We start from the raw sequence: 16,403 nt of genomic DNA, 5'->3' as shown, positions 1-16,403 counted from the left end.
TATTTTACTAAACAGATCAGAACAGATCGGTACCTTTTCATACAGGAATGCATTTTAATCAACGTTACTTTTAATTTGCCAGTTAATGGCTATTCTTTAACTGTGGCTTCTAGGCCAGATTTAATTAAAAATAAAATCTATATATATATATATATATATATATATATATATATATATATATATATATATATATATATATATAAACAACACTGACAGCGGGAATGTGGAACAAAAAGATCTGCTGGTATAGAAAAGATATGGGAAAACATATAATTCATTAAACAGATTGTTTGGCATTAAAAGCATAAAATTTCATGTCAGTTTTAAACTGAAAGGAGTTTCTAACAAACATAAAACATGCATGTACCTGTTCTTTTTTAAGCTTTGGTAAATGTGACTTTTGCTTTTGAAATTTGCAAAGAAATGTACATTTTTATTGATTAAAAAATAAAAAAAATAAACAATCAGAGATCTGAGGAATATTGTTAGAATTAGATTGTTCAGAAGCAAAAATATCTATTTGAATTTTCAACTTATCCAGAGAAACTAAGAAACCAAAACAAGCCTTTTCAAAAGAGGCAAACAAATTATAAATTTCTTTTTATATAATAAATGTATCTTCAACAGATTGAAATATGTTTTATTATCAATAAAATCCACATGACAGTAATAAGCCACAAGCTGTTTCTCTGTTTGTTTAACTATGTGAATCATTTCTCAAGAAATTAATATGTTTTTTGTGTGTGGTTTTTACATTTATGCAGATTATTTGCATGAGGGGGAAACACTCACACAAACAAACTCAATATGCAAAGAAGCTTCTTTGAATCAGCATTCCCTTGAAAGATGCAAAACCCTTCCTCCTGTTAGTCAAAGCTCTTAAAAACAGTCTCTGATCCATTTTTTAAACCCACACTGATCTTCGACAGCAGGCCTGTTTGAGCTGAGTATCGAGTATGTTTGGGACTGTGTTGCTCTCCCTCTGTTGGCTGGTGCTGCAGTTAGCTGCTGGGGAACTAGATTACACCTCTCAGGGAGAGGGGATGCAGCTGCAGGGCGAATATTCCTTCGCTGGACTGTTTCCTCTTCACTACACTGAGGATCTGACTAACGGCCTGCCTGCTTTGGTTCCCTGTGATCAGTAAGTGTCCTTCAGCGATAAGATGTCTATAGAAGTCTGCTTTTAAACCCAAGCAATTATTTAAACAGTTATGGCACATTTTTTCAGAGGCAGGCCCAACAAACATGCATTTCATTTGATGCAAGCCATGAGATTTGCTGTGGAAGAAATCAACAATGACACTGGTCCACAGCTTCTTTTACCAGGAGTGAAGCTGGGATACCAGATGTATGACATCTGCTCTAACCCGGCCAGCATCTTAGCCACACTGGACCTGTTGGAACAACAGCAACTAAACTCCAGCAGTGCTCAAAAGGCAGTGGGTGTGATTGGGCCGGACAGCAGCAGTAAGAGTTTTACCCCTGCTGCGTTACTGGGGGCCTATCTGATTCCACAGGTAAGAGTAAATAACCACAACACATGTTGGATTGGCTTAAACAGAAAGATGTTGGGGTATAATTATGTATAATTTATTTAAACTAGAATAATTCAAATTTCTGAACTGATTAACTCTGTTGGTTGTGTGTAAATCTAACAATTAAAACAAAAAATACATTCAATGATTTTCCCAGCAATTAAACATAGCTAGATTTGTGTGGACTTTCCCTCCCATATTTTAATATTCTTTCGTCAAGTTAGTTTTGTGTGCAAAAAGGTAACTAAACACAAATGTGTTTACATCCTCTGTAGATTTCCTATGAGGCATCAAATGAGATGCTGAGTAACAAGCTCCTCTATCCAGCGTTCTTCCGCACCATTCCCAGCGACAAGAACCAGGTGGCGGCCATGATCCAGCTCCTGGTTCGATTCAACTGGATGTGGATCGCCCTCTTGGGCAGTGACAATGATTACGGCCTGCAGGGCATGACGAGCCTGTCGGAGCAAGCGCCACATCATGGCATCTGCATCCCTTACCAGGGCATCATCCCCACAGCCACACCTGACACAGTTCAGACCATGAGGAACATGGTGGAGAACATACTGAAAACCAAAGTGAACACTATTGTGGTGTTTTCCAGCAAGACAAAATTTTATGACTTCCTCCCATTTGTCCTGGAGAGAAACGTAACAGATAAGGTGTGGATCGGGACAGAGGACTGGTCACCGTCGACTCTCATATCACAAATTCCTGGGATCCAAACCATTGGCACCGTGATCGGAGTGGCCGTCAAAGATGCAGCCATTTCTGGGTTTGAGGAGTTTGAGAAAAAAGTCGTTGAGGCTTCAGTGCAACACATCCGCATCTCTAATGTTTCCACCAGCAGTGGCAACGACTGTCTGCAGAGCACAGACTTATACAGTCTCGCCATCAATAACTTCACCATGGATAAATACGACACCACCTCTTCCTTCAATGTTTATAAGGCGGTGTATGCTCTGGCTTATGCTCTGCATGAAGCTCTTGGTTGTCATGCTGGCGAGTGCAACAAGAGAAGCGTGAATCCATATGAGGTGAACTGATGTACATAAGCTTGTCTTTCAAAACATTGGCATGCAATGCAGTGGGTGATATGCATTTTCTAAAGAATGCTAGTTTTATTTATGAATATAGATTTTGAACAGAGAGGACAAGATTCAGTGAGTGGAGTACTGACTGCTGTTCTCAGATAAATCATTTTAAAATAAGAAACTGAAGTGTGCCAAAATAAGAAGTGGTCTCCCTAACTCACATCCTGCAGTATGTTTTTCAAATAGCTTATTTATGACAACAGCATAAAAAACTCCTAAAACTGTGTTACGCTTTTGGTTTTGGTGTGCCACCCCAAGTTTACCAGTAGCCCCAGTCTGGCCACTGTTTTTGTAAACTTTATGAAGGCACATTGTTGTATTTTACTGATTTCTTTCTTGTTTTCCCCTCTCCGTGTCAGCTTCTGCCGTTGCTCAGTCAGGTTCGATTTTCTCTCGACAACTCCTCTGTGTACTTTGACATGAATGGTGACCCACCCACAGGATATGATATTGTGTCTTGGATTTGGAGGGGGACAGAGTGGTCTCTCCGAGTGGTGGGTTCCTTCACACCGGACCCCATCACCCTTACAGTGGATCCGGATCTGATTGAGTGGCACGGCAAAGAAAACTCACAATCAGTAAGACCAGCAGATCGTCACCATTTATTCCTGACATGAAGTAAACACCTACAAAGTAATTTATCCTAACTCTGTCCGGCAGGAGGTACCTCAGTCTTTCTGCTCTCCCCCCTGCCCAGAAGGCCACAAGAAGCTGCTGACGGGACAACACTCGTGCTGCTTCGACTGCCAGCCCTGTCCTTCTGCCACGTTCCTCAACAAAAGTGGTAAATGATGAAATAAAGAGGGAAAACCCATGTCAGAAAACCAGAGAAATATTCAAACAAAAAAAGAAAGTAAACAGCAGAATTTAGATTTGAAGTTTGCCCAAGAAAGAGATGGATTTGTGCAGATTACTTAACTTAAAATCTCATCTGTTATCTCATGGCAAAAATGGGGCATTTTGGATCTCATCATCAAATGTGAAACAGAAGTGTTTGTATTTGTGCAAAAACTGTGATGGAGAGTTGATAAGCAAACTATATAAAGTAGAGAAAACAGAGTACGTGACAGAAAGGACTCGAGGGGGTTGAAGTCTACAATTTCACAACAAAAATCAATAATTCAGATCAGAAGATAAATTGTTCTCTATTTTCAGGCTAAAAATGTCCAAAGTATGAGTTTTATTTTCAGACAAATGAAGGAAAAAAACATTCAAAATATGTATGAAAGGGATTTTTAGACCCAATGTGTGCATTTGGACACTTTAAAGTTAGCACATATTTAACATTACAGTAAATAATTTGCATGATTAAAGTTTTAGATCACTTGTAATACCAAAACTAATAACATTTTGAATGTTCTTTAATTAAATCAAATCTGACACTTGAGTTACAGCCTTAACAAAGACTGTTGTGTGTATGAATGACCAGCAGGTGGCGCAAAATACACACTCAGTGTTCTGATGTTGGAGCCAAACAAACTCAAGATTCCCTCAAGTGTCTATCACTGCAGTAACAATGCTTCTGTGTTACTCAATATGGGGCAAACTTTACCACATTCACTCTGAACATTTCATTTCTGTTTCTGTGTATTTAGAACCAACAGAATGCCAGCCGTGTCTCCCAGAGCAGTGGGCCCCCCCGACCAGTGAAGAGTGTCTGAACAGGACTGTGCTGCTCCTGGACTGGGACAACCCACTCTCCATTGCCCTGCTCTTCTTTTTGGCCTCCTGCCTTCTCCTGACCTCCAGCACTGCCGTCATCCTTCTGCTCAACCTGAACACACCGGTGGCCAAGTCAGCCGGAGGCCGCACCTGCCTCCTGATGCTAGCAGCCCTGACCGTCGCTGCCTTGAGCACTTTGTGCCACTTTGGCCAGCCGACTCCTCTGGCCTGCATCCTCAAGCAGCCTCTTTTCATCATCAGCTTCTCTGTGTGCCTGGCCTGCATCGCCGTGCGCGCCCTTCAGGTGGTCTGCATTTTCAAATTTTCGTCCAAGCTGCCCCCAGCTTATGAGAGGTGGATGAAAAAACGTGGTCCTGAGATCACCATCTTTCTGGTGTCTGCCACCATCCTGCTCATTTCTGTCATCCGTGTATCCCTGGACACTCCGCAGCCTTCCCAGGATCTCCAGTTCTACCCGGACAAAATAGTCCTGGAGTGCAGCAAAACCCTCTCTATCGGCTCAGGCATTGAACTTGCTTACGTATCTCTGCTCAGTGTCCTCTGCTTCTGTTTCAGTTACATGGGTAAAGACCTGCCGGCCAACTACAACGAAGCCAAGTGTGTGACGTTCAGCCTCATGGTGTACATGATCTCCTGGATCAGCTTCTTCACCCTCTACCTGATCAACAGAGAAACGTTCACCATGGCGGCGCAGGTGTTCGCCACACTCTTCAGTGTTCTGGCCTTCCTCGCCGGATACTTCCTGCCCAAAATGTACATTATTGTCCTGAGGCCTCAAATGAACACCACCTCACATTTCCAGAACTGCATTCAAATGTACACCATGAACAGAGAGTAACTTTGTGAGAGTCTTTGTGATGTAGGAATGGTTTGATTTAACTTTTCATTGTATCTGATTGTAAAACATTGATTGTTGAAAGTAAATAAATAAAATGAAATCTGAACTTAGAACATGTAGAATCAGTGATCTTGCTAATCTGATATTTGATGTTCAAAACTAGTGGAGCGCTCAGAGTGTGTTCCTTATTTTACAGTTTTGAAGAAATGATCCAAATTCACACAAAAATGTCTTGCTTCTTCGACCACTTCACCTGAAATTTAGTGTGATGTTTTATAACAACAGACAAACACACACAGAGACAAATACTTCATTCTCAGTTCTAACTGCAGCAAAATGGAGGATCCTTTTTAAGATTTTCAGAAATTATAAACTGGCTGGCAGCACTTTGAATATGATTATAAAGATAAGAAGCAAAAAACTATTTATAAAAGAAGAGAAAGGAAAATGAATTAGCTTCCAGTAGTGAAGAATGATGTGTGAGTTTGCTGTAATTTGATATCTTGATACTTTCTCTTTTTTTAATATAACTTTATGAACAAAGAGTAGGTCCAGTGATCAGCCAATTTGAAACTCAAAAATCAAATATTTGGTGCAGTTTTAGGTTTTCAAGTGAACAAAAGAAAAGTTATATTAAATGTATAAGATATTACAGAGCTATAATCTGGATTATATAAGAGATACAGTATTCTGTAATTACACCATTGTCCCGATTTTTGTAAATTTCCAGTGACAAACAGAAAGATTTGTCTTTGGTGTTTTTTGGGAGAAAAGAAGTTTCTAACTGTCAGTAATTTAATATAAACAGACACTTACTTTTGCAAAAAAGTTTACAAAGATATGATTTTTTATGCTGTTATTAATAGTTTTTTGAGAAAACTTTGAATTGAACTTGAACTCAGAGTTTACAGAAATCTGAACTGGTTTGGGACTTGTGCAGCTTACAATGAAATCTCAGCACAATCTAAAAATCAAGATGGGGACTTTTTTTTTTTCTTTTTTAATGAGCCAAACAATTCTTTCGTTCCATACTGATAATTGTTGACAGCTTGTAAGAGACCAATTGTAGCTCATACTATCTTTCCAATGTCGTGACAAGTGGCAGCAGGTGACGAAAATGAAATTAAGAACTGCAGCAGGATGTAAGGTTGCAAATAGATGTGCAATTGATCGGAACGTGTGTGTGTGTGTGTGTTGCTAGAGAGGAGAGATGAAAGGACCCTTTGTAACTGGGAGGTCAGGACTATTGACCAGTAGATGTGTGAGTAGAGTCCGAGCCTGGCTTTCCCACAGTCTGTCTGTCCACTCACAGCCAAACACCCTCAGACAACAATTGAAGTGTGCCACGGCCGAACAAGCAGGACTTTTATTGGTTGCACCTGTTTGAGAGAGCAAGGAGCTCTGGATTTCAAAAATCTGCTTTCACACTTGATTTTATAACATCTGAAATGTGCTAAATGCAGAATCCTCAAAACTTATAGTCTTTTTGCAGCAAACTTTCCCTAAAAACCATGTCAGAGATTTACCTGCATATAACTGGATATTTTAAAAAGAGAGATTTATTTTTCTTTTCCATTTGTTGTTTGGTGTCCTCAAAAATCACCTTTCAATTGTGGAATCTAAAACCATCACAATAATAAAACTCCACCAGTAGAGTCAAATAGTTTGTTTTAATTTAATTAAATTTTCAAGAATTTTATTGTTGCTCAGTTAGAATTGGCTTTAATTAAAACATGTGGTAACCACTGACAGTGGAGGGTATATGAAGGGATTTTGAAATTAATTTCATCTGCCTAACAATTTATTCCACATTTTCATTCCATCTATAATCATATTCACGTTTATTATGGGCTTTTTACTGGAAGCCAGCAATGCATTAAACCCTGTTGAATTGTTCCCTGGAGGCATATCAGGAGCTTCAGCTTGTTTTCCCCTGAGTGACTGCAGAGTGAGATAGGCTGCAGCTCCTGATAAGAGATGAACGACACATCGCTCTCATTCTGGTGTGTTTAATGAGAATGGTTTTATCTCTGCTTGTCACCCTGAGATGCTTCACCTCTGATCTGATTCGAGCCTCGGCCCACCTGAGCCACATGGCTTTATGATGTTAATAACGCAATATAAAATGAGCAGCAGCTCCTCCAGGGACACATCCTGAAGAAGCAGCTCAGTCCACCTGCCCTCTGATAGCTCCAAGAAATCACAAGCCCAGGATGTATGAAGGAGATGACATCAGACAGGTGTTTCTTTAGACTTATTTCAGCTTGTGCAGTAAAAATATGAGCGACCATCACCTAAATGATAGATGATGTTATAATTTATGTTCCAAATCTAAATATAGACTGTGTAATGTGTGGAGAAAATGTGTGGAAATGACCTAAAGCAGCTGAAAATCATCCCACAGAAGAAGCCCAATGGTGGAGATGATGGTGTTTCTGTGAGTGCAACTTCTGACAGTTTCTCTCTCTGATGTCTGTTTTTTTTGTCTGCTGTCTCAGGTTTCTGCTGCCTGTCCTCCAGCAGCAGGACCAGCTGCTCCATGAGGCCCCAGACAGCCAGCTTAGGTGTTAAGGTGTGCAACAAGATGCCCACATGGTGGAATCTGTAATCTGAGGGAATTTGTTTATTTCCTCACTGTGTAGGACATGTATTTCCAGCTCATTCAGTGTGTCACTGAGCGTTTTTATTGTTTTATCGTATTGATGAGAAGACTAACTCCTAACACATCATGTCTTTGTATGTTCGTACCTCACAGTGAGAATAGTATAAAAGAACCTTTTATAGTATAAAATACTGTTTTTGTCATGTTTGTTGTGACAGTAGTCTATAATTGTGATTTAAATTGCCAGATGAAGGTTTGGACACACCCACTCGGGGAAAATCAATGACAAAATGAGAAAACTGACATTATTAAAGAAAAAAATAATTTAATTTTAAATCATTTAGCAGTGTTTGGCACATGTTCCTTATTGTGATGTCAATCAGTGTTGCTTTCCATTAAATTTATTTAATGTTTAATGTCATTTCTGGAAATAAAATTCAGCTGGAGATGTGCATGAAATATTTTGCTAACAACGACACACACGCAAAACCCTTCATCACACTTTTGCTGGGTGATAAATAAAAGTACTTAGAATTTGTTTTAAAGGTATTTTGTCTAAGTGCACTGTATTTTAGACCCCTGCTTGTTGCATTATTCATACTTTTAATATAGCAATATTTAAATGTTGAGGTCTCATGAAAGTTTCATGATCTTTTTTCTAAAATCAAGACATAAAATACGGGGGTCAAAATGATAACTGAGTTCTTTATTTATTTATTTTTTGTCAGTTTTTAATTGTCAAACAACTTTTAGAAATGACTTTAAAAAGCCAAAACCTGAAAAAAGAACATGAATACCAACATATAAATTTAAAAATGTACATTCAACGATGTCCACACAAACACGCAGAAATGATTTTCATACATGGGATTTGGCATAGATTAAAAGTTACAAATTGAGAAGAAAAAAATCTCAACAAAAGTTTTTAGTAAAACACAGAATGACAGATACATGCCTTTCAAAATAAACTCCACCGGAGTAAACGATCACATAAACGGACAAAACTAGCACCATTAAAAATGAATCTCCAGCTTTAAACAGGAAAAGAAACAAAAGAAACAAAAAAACAAAAACAGTCAAAGCAGGATAATCTTTAACAAGTGAGAGCCCATCACTTTTATGTGTCCATCAATGTGATGAGACAATAAGGACACCCACTAAAAGAGCAGGCTGGAAATATATTTCCTACATAGTGAGAGAGTTAACTGGTTCCCTCAGATCCCACAGAGTTAAGTCTCTACCACGGCCTCCAAACTGGACTTCTGCTGCTGCTGTCTTGCTGTGTGGAGGAGCTGCTGGCTGTCTGAGCCTGATGGAGAGTCTGGTCCTGCTGCTGCAGAGCGCCGGCAGAGGCCTCAGCGTTGGACCCGGCTGACAGAAGCCGCACAGATTCCCTCCAGGAGTGAGAGTAGCTGTGACAGAGGCCCGACTGCAGCTGCTGCCTCAGGAAGCTCACCGTCATCTCCAGGATGTCGGCTTTCTCCAGCTTGGAGTTGGGCTCCTGCTTGTGAAACTCCTTCTCCAGAATGACTTTGAGCTGCTCGATGCAGCTGTTGATGCGGTCCCTGCGCATTTTCTCCACAATGGGTTTCCTTAACTGAGGAAAAGAAACCAGAGAGGTAAGATAAATGATCATCGTACGGCACAAAGCATTTTAAAAGTCTTAAAAATGTTCTTACACTCACTTTGATGTTGTCTTTCTCAGACATCCTTATGTGATGAACAGAGGAGAAGCCGCTGGGACAGGGGGACATGTCTGCCTCTGTACAACACTGTCAACTGCTGTCTCTGGAGGAGCTGGTCCTCATTTTATACTCCCTGATTAGCATAACAAAGCCATGTGGCTCAGCCCGGGCTGGGGTTCCCACACTCAGACCAGTGGGACTCCCAGGACAACAATAAAGGACATGTCAGTAAATCAGAGGGAATGTAGCTGTGCCTGGTATGTTTCCCAAGATAAGCAACAGGTAATTAACACTATATTACAAGGTCATCTAGGAATTTATGGCCAGGTTTAGATTTTTCAAACAGAAAATGACGCAAAATTTTTTTTAAAAATGTTAAGTAAACACAATTTTAAAACGAGCAAAGACAATAATATGTCACTGCATCTGAAAAAACATATAGGATGTTTGTGTTTTTTTAAATTGATACTCTTGAATTCTTTTACCCAGACAAAATGATGATAAATAAAGAACGGAAACATAGAAAAAAGTCAGAGGAGGGGCATTAGCTCTAAAGAATGGCACATATTATTTTCTCAAAGGTCTGAACAAATGATCACTGTGTGAAGGTACTCCTAAAGTGATAGTTCAGATCTTTTGAAGTTTGGTTCTGTGAAATTATGAACAAATACTAGCTTACCTGTTGCAGATAGCTCTTTGAACAGCCTCAGCTTCGGGGTGGGGGGTGGGGGGTCCACACTAAAGTCTGACAGGACTGACAGATTAATGGTTAGTCCAAGTGAGGTCAAAAACAAGTAATTCTTCTTTATAAACATTAACAATGTTGACAGTTTCATATTTCAGGATTTCAGCAGAAATGGGCCCCAGGCTGAAAATTACAACATAATTTAAAATAAATAACTGTGATGTAAAACTGATGAAAGTGTAAAGATTTATAGCCTCTGTATGAACCACTCAAAAACTTTGAGACTCGAGTTGTTTCAGGACCGCAACAATCCACAAACTAGCTGTTAGCTCATCAATTTGGTCAGAATTAAACTTTATTTCTCCAGCTGAGGTGGTTCAAAGAGCTATCTTCAACAGTTAGGTCATAACATTTTCACAAAATCCTACTTCAAAATACCTGGATCATTGCCTTAACTTCAGAAATTTTAACTTTCTAAAAGGTGTTTTATTCTCTGTTACTTCTGGTCACGTTTTAACACAGTTTGGAAGCTTTGTGAACATCCAGTAATGACAAGTTCTTGTCTGACTCTGCCTGAGGGTCTGCAGACTCGAAATGAGCTCTGTCAAATTAGTGTCAAGTTAATGACAAGTGGAGTGGGCCGGGCAGTGTGTTTCAGAGGCCTTCATCACCGCCTGTTCCCAGATGTGAGGATGTGGTGTGAGTAGTCCTGTCTGTCTCCCCAGTCTCCCATCAGTCCTCAACATCAGGGGGAATGAGCTACAAAAAGCTCCTTCAGGAATGTTAATTGGTCTTCTGTTGCAGGACAAACAGAAACTCTGTGTCCCGATCCATCTGGGAAAAATCAAGTCATCTTCAAGCTTCTGACACAGAGGACTCTGTGTGCCTTCAGCTATCCATCTGCAGTGGTGTCAAATCAAGAAAAAACGTCCCTTTCTTTATTTAAGATGAGGAATTAAAGAAGAGGCTCAGACTGTAGCAATATTTCACTTTTTATGAATACAGGTGCTTAAAATATTTGGTTAAGGTTACAGGATCATTAAATTATGGGGCTGCAGTAGCTCGGTGGTCAGTGCTGCGGTCTTTTAATCCTGAGGCTGCAGGTTTGAGCCCAGCTTGCATCAGGAAGGGCATCCAGCCAAATTATTCATGAGAGTCTGCTCGCCGTAGTGACCCCTGCTGAAGGGAGCAGCTAAAACAACAAATGAATCATTAAATTATTTGTGCAAACAGTGGTCTGAAAACCAGGTAATCGGATATGTGAAAATTTACTTACCTGAAGTAAAACACTCAAACTGCAAATATATTCCCTGTTTTCTAAGGCAACGGCAACTGATGTGACTGATATTTACCCTTGTCAGTGTGTGTGTTTATCTGTTAGTAAAATATCTCATGAGCCAGTGAATGGATTTTAATGACATTCTCAGAAAACTGAATCATTGAATGAACATCTACAACTGAGCAACTTTTGAAGTCAACCCGATTCAAGATGGGGTTGACTCCAGGTAAGCAACCTTTGCAAGCACAAAAATGCCTATAAACAACCAGCTCCACAGATACTGAGCTAAAATATGATGTGGTAGTATTAGTTAAATAATCCATATTAGAGTTTGTGACGAGTGTACGTTTTGGGGATTAAAATTTTCATCAAATCCCTGCATCACATGTATTGAACACTAGCAGCCTAACAAATATAAAATATAAATTCCATTTGTTTCCCCTCTCTTGCTTTCATTGTAACATTTAAAATGTGAGTAACTTTTCTGTCCTGTCACGCTTTGTCCTCTTCATACCTGACATGTTTGCATAAATTCATGCCTCCTCTAAAGGTTTGTGTGCACTCCAGTGTTTCTGGAGGTCTTTGTCTACAAGTGTGTGGGAAGATGAGTTCCCCTCCCACCTCCCGCCCGGGAGCTGTGAATTCCTGCCATAAAGTCTCGTCCATCTCTGGGACCCGCGGCTGTGCAGAGCTGCTACCCATCAGCCATCGCTCTGTGAGTGTGGTATCTCTCGTTTCCCACACTCTGCGTCTATTCACTGGCCCCAACATGGGGACAATAGAAGTGTGTCTTGTTACCCATCACATTAGCTACGGTGTTTGATCTCCTGTTGAAGAGCAGGGGAGGAGGAGGCGGGGGCAGCTTCAGCCAGACCATCTGGCCTGGCAAACTAGACCCTGAGAAAGTCTCTGGCATCCCACGTTCTGCACAACTTCCACACACAGGAGTGGTTGTGAAAAACTTTAGGAGCACTTGAGACATAATGATCACCACAACCGAGGAAACACCTGTTCAGCAACAAAGTCAGATAAGATGGGATGTTAATGATCCACAAATATACAGTACAGCACTGTGAAAAACTTTTAATCCATACATAATTTCTTTATACTTTGTTTCCAATGACCCACATTTTTTCTGGGCTTGTGTTTTGTTTTTTATTTCTCATTTACTGTCCCGTTCTTGTACCAGGCTATTACAGCTTTTTGTGTATTGTGTGCTTAAAAATGAAGAGAATGTGGACAAGTAGAGAAGAAGCAGATGAAGTGTATCTGAAGGTCATGTTTTCAGAAAATGGGACATAGAACCTGAAAGATGCATCACCCTCCAGCTGATCTTCTACCAAAGTTTTCAGCTAATAACTCTTTGAGAATCATCTTGTTGGATCTAAATTGTTTTTCTTCTGTCAGTCAAACTGCTATCTTTGGTAAATTTGTTTTATAAATTTAACTAATGAATTTAAAACTGATTGTTTCTCTGTGTCACCCTACTAGTAACAAAGTACCTAAAGATCTAATTTAAAACATATTTTTTGTTGTCAAATACAAGCTCACCCTTTGAGTTTAGGAGCTTTTTAATGTTTCATTGATCAAAAATATGTGGTTTAAACAAAAACTATATTTAATTAGTCAGGCTCTTGTCTGAAAATGAGTGAAAAAACAGCCAAAGTTTAAAAAATAAACTTATTTTTGTTCTCATTTGGTTGAATGGATTACTATGGAATAACAGTTTCTGATGTTGTGGCACCTAAGGCCTCACAATTCACACACATCCAACAGTGATTTTTATTATGAGCCTTGTGAGTGTGTCTTTCCGAAAGTAATCACTGGGTTGACTTCTGCGAATAATTAACTTTTAGAGTCAGCCTGATCAAAATGGCCAGTCAGCAAAACAATTTTAGAAAACACGTAAATGTCTGTCACTCAGTCAGTTTTACTGATATTGAGCTAAAATTTAGTGTGGTGGTATTTGAACATTGTTCCAAACACATACTTCGAGCACATTTGCTTAAAACCTTGCATAAACTTTAGAGTCAAACCTGTAACCTTAAAAAAACTTAAACAAAAAAAATGCTAATACCCTTGTGAATTTTACAGATACTGAGCCAAACTTTGGTGTGGGGGTAGTTATTCACGTCACATACTTCAAGCACTTACAGACCTCACATATTTAGCAGGTTTGAATGAGATTGCACATAATTTTATTTTCGATGTTTGACCAAAATGACTAAAACTCTTTTTTCAGCTGTCTGGCATGAAAGATGACGGTCGATATGGGATACTTTAAGGAATACTAGGCCTTTAATTTTAAATAGTTCTCTGAAACAAGAAGCCTCCTTCCACCACTTTGTCTGCAGTTTAAACTAAACTTGAATCATTTTTATTCTCACGGACTTATGATTGATTACTGTTTGTATATTCTTGTGCACTGTACTGTTGTAACCTCCTGTAATGTGTGCTACATGCACATCTACTCGATTGTACTGCTGAGGTTTGTGAAAATTGTGTTATATAAGTGTGCTGTATGAATAGAACTGCAATTATTGAAAATAATTAACAAAAACAAGAACACTGTCATCATTTCCACTTGCAAAACTTCCCAAGAAGTTCATTAATTTTTTTATTGTCACATTTTTAAATGCAAACTTCTCAAAGAAGCAACATGGAGATTCTTTTTAGTAAAAAGACTGACGGCAGTATAAAAGGCCTTTATGAAAGGCATTCACTGGGAGATGAAAAACATCTGTTGTGAACATCACAAATGTACAGGAAACTAGAAATTCAGTAACACTCATCCAAAAATAAACCAATTATTGGTTACAAATAGTCATTATAAACAATTGGAATAATCCTAAGAGGATTCACAGTGAAGGTGGATCCACAGGATCCTTTTCATGACTTCTTTTTGATTCATCAATAATAAGATGATTAAACATATCAGTCAGTGATACCCAGTATCAAAGATAAGAAGAAAACACATTGTTCAGTGTCTTAGATACTTAAACTGTTTAAAACCAATGAGGTTAATATCATTAAGTGATCTTTGCACAGAAAATAAAAAGTAAATAATTGTTTTCCCCACAGGAGAAGTTTAAATCACAAAGTGACTATAAAAAAGAAAAATGTGTGAAACATTCATACACATGGTGTAAGTTTTCAGTAAAACCTGAATATTTTCAGTCCTTCCTCAGGAATTCTGCTACACAGTTCGACAATCATGTCGGAGTAAAAGGGAACAGACTTAAGCGAGTCTTTGACTTTCTGTCCGTGACGTTCACAGACGTAGTTCTCTCTGGGTGAAGGTTGCTCAGCCTTCATCCTACCAGGGCCTCCACAGAGCGCTGCTGCTCGGTCTCGAACCCTTACTGGAGCTGACCCGATGGAGGGGTGAGCCGGGAGGAGACAGGTTGCAGGGACTGAGACAGGTCCTGCTGGATGCCTGCAGACCCTGGAAGTGGTTGAGGAGCAGCCTGTGGGCCTGAGACTGGACCTCGGAGCGGGACAGGAAGCTGACGGCCTCCTGGATGCAGTGAGAGTACCCATCACTGGCTGTCATGAGGCCAGAAGACAGGATGATCTGCTGCTTCTGCTGCTGCCAACATCTCAGATAGGACACAGCCATCTCCAGGATGTCTGCCTTCTCCTGCTTGGAGTCCGGCTGCTGTCTGAGGAACTCGGGTCCCAGGAGGGATTTCAGCTGCTCGATGCTGGTGTTGATGCGGTCTCTGCGTAACTTCTCAACCATCGGCTTTCTCAGCTGAAGAGAACACAAATAAAAACTGTTAATAAAACTTGATCTAACTTTGAATCCACTTCAATGCATCTCAAGAGAAGAACATGACTTTGTGGAACAGAGGTTTACCTTATGAGCTGGAGTCAGGTGGTCCTTGTTTGCTTGTCCAACAATGGTGGGTGCCATCGCTGCAGAGTGGGAGCTTCTCTGCTCGGTTTGAAGAGCCAGTCGAGTCTGAGCTGCTGTCTCTGCTGCTCCTGTCGTGTATTTATACACCCAAATCTCCATATGAATGTGTGAGTCTTAGGCTTGTTGGAGTTTCTCACAGTCTCTGGGCCAATGAGAGCGCTGGGAAGGGCTGTGGGGAACGCAGGGCTGCCACATGCTCAATGAAGTGTTTATAGCCGTGGGGACAATGAGTGTGCCTCTGGGGAGCAGGTGGAGAAATAGACCACAAGAGAAAGAGCCTGGGGTGGAGGGGTGTGCGAGGGATGGGGGGACTGAAGCTGTAAGAATGACCCAGCGCTTGTGTTGATATGGGAAAGTGGTGACCCCAGAGGGAAGCATGCCGCTGTCTCATGTCTCCACTGCCACGTAATTGAAGACAAAGTGCCTCGGCCACCAGGCACACGTGGGTGTTAGAGAGGGGCCAGGCGCAGAGAAAAGACCAACATGCAGCCACTTCCACCTGTTTGAAGCGGCAGACTTCCCGCGTGCTGCTGCGCAACAGTTGAGTTGCCTCAAAAATGGAGGGAAAATGGAGTTTGTCTGCAAGTTTCGGAACTTAAGTCAAACCTGATTGATTAGGAAATGAACGTGTGCAGACTATCGAGCTTTATTTTAATGCTCAAAAACAAAAAGATATTTGAAAGAGCTCAATCAAACCTTTCTTTTCAATCAGAAATAGAACAACAAGTAACCTGTTTACTTTCACTAGAAGCACTTCAACACCTACATTAAAATTAGACATTTTGCTAAATTTTTATTGAGCAGAAGAAGTTTACTTCAACACCTCAATTTGTCCCTAAGAAAATAATTGTAAGTACATTCTTCTGTAGTTGTAATCAAATAATAAATCTGATCACATGTGTACATATTCACAAGAAACTAGGTTATGTAAACTTATTTAAGTACTTTTACTACTGAAAATGTTTAACATTTGTCCAGATATGTACCTCAGATCAAATATTTTTGATCTGAGAGCTGCATTTTATTATATTACAAACATTTGAACAGGTTATCAAGGTTAAATAGGCTGCACAGAACAAATAG

General features: G+C 39.9%; 3 protein-coding genes across 4 annotated transcripts; 1 reads left to right on the top strand and 2 right to left on the bottom strand.

Annotated features, from left to right (window-relative positions):
• The first annotated feature begins 956 nt into the window (after positions 1 to 956).
• On the top strand, positions 957 to 5,170 carry LOC108236773 (taste receptor type 1 member 1). The gene is made up of 6 exons (XM_037977092.1): positions 957 to 1,141; positions 1,229 to 1,517; positions 1,811 to 2,572; positions 2,989 to 3,207; positions 3,290 to 3,413; positions 4,225 to 5,170. Exons 1-6 carry the CDS (start codon positions 957 to 959, stop codon positions 5,148 to 5,150), a joined length of 2,505 nt encoding a protein of 834 aa, XP_037833020.1. The 3' UTR covers positions 5,151 to 5,170.
• Positions 5,171 to 8,090: 2,920 nt separating this feature from the next.
• On the bottom strand, positions 8,091 to 9,543 carry her12 (hairy-related 12). Of its 2 annotated transcripts, none has more exons than XM_017417651.3 (2): positions 9,432 to 9,521; positions 8,091 to 9,349 (listed from the first exon to the last, which is right to left on the bottom strand). In XM_017417651.3, exons 1-2 carry the CDS (start codon positions 9,504 to 9,506, stop codon positions 8,990 to 8,992), a joined length of 435 nt encoding a protein of 144 aa, XP_017273140.1. In that variant the 5' UTR covers positions 9,507 to 9,521; the 3' UTR covers positions 8,091 to 8,989. The 2 variants fall into 2 exon arrangements, with proteins under 2 accessions (XP_017273140.1, XP_017273141.1); XM_017417652.3 differs by having other exon boundaries at positions 8,094 to 9,349; positions 9,438 to 9,543.
• Positions 9,544 to 13,985: 4,442 nt separating this feature from the next.
• Positions 13,986 to 15,467, bottom strand: LOC108236759 (transcription factor HES-5). Its single transcript, XM_017417645.3, has 2 exons — positions 15,261 to 15,467; positions 13,986 to 15,155 (listed from the first exon to the last, which is right to left on the bottom strand). The coding sequence occupies exons 1-2, from the start codon at positions 15,417 to 15,419 to the stop codon at positions 14,718 to 14,720; spliced, it is 597 nt and encodes a 198-aa protein (XP_017273134.2). The 5' UTR covers positions 15,420 to 15,467; the 3' UTR covers positions 13,986 to 14,717.
• Positions 15,468 to 16,403: the final 936 nt, after the last annotated feature.

The sequence above is a fragment of the Kryptolebias marmoratus genome, linkage group LG8 (assembly GCF_001649575.2).
Source record: "Kryptolebias marmoratus isolate JLee-2015 linkage group LG8, ASM164957v2, whole genome shotgun sequence".
NCBI lineage: Eukaryota > Metazoa > Chordata > Actinopteri > Cyprinodontiformes > Rivulidae > Kryptolebias > Kryptolebias marmoratus.
Note: the sequence above shows the minus strand (reverse complement) of the source record. Positions and strands in the feature narration are given on the sequence as shown.

Coding starts and splice junctions, on each gene's coding strand:
- LOC108236773 (XM_037977092.1), top strand. CDS start 957: ATGTTTGGGACTGTGTTGCTCTCCCTCTGTTGGCTGGTGCTGCAGTTA. Junction 1,518..1,810: donor GGGCCTATCTGATTCCACAG/GTAAGAGTAAAT, acceptor CATCCTCTGTAG/ATTTCCTATGAGGCATCAAA. Junction 2,573..2,988: donor GAAGCGTGAATCCATATGAG/GTGAACTGATGT, acceptor TCTCCGTGTCAG/CTTCTGCCGTTGCTCAGTCA.
- her12 (XM_017417651.3), bottom strand. CDS start 9,506: ATGTCCCCCTGTCCCAGCGGCTTCTCCTCTGTTCATCACATAAGGATG. Junction 9,350..9,431: donor AAGACAACATCAAAGTGAGT/GTAAGAACATTT, acceptor TCTTTTCCTCAG/TTAAGGAAACCCATTGTGGA.
- LOC108236759 (XM_017417645.3), bottom strand. CDS start 15,419: ATGGAGATTTGGGTGTATAAATACACGACAGGAGCAGCAGAGACAGCA. Junction 15,156..15,260: donor ACCTGACTCCAGCTCATAAG/GTAAACCTCTGT, acceptor TGTTCTCTTCAG/CTGAGAAAGCCGATGGTTGA.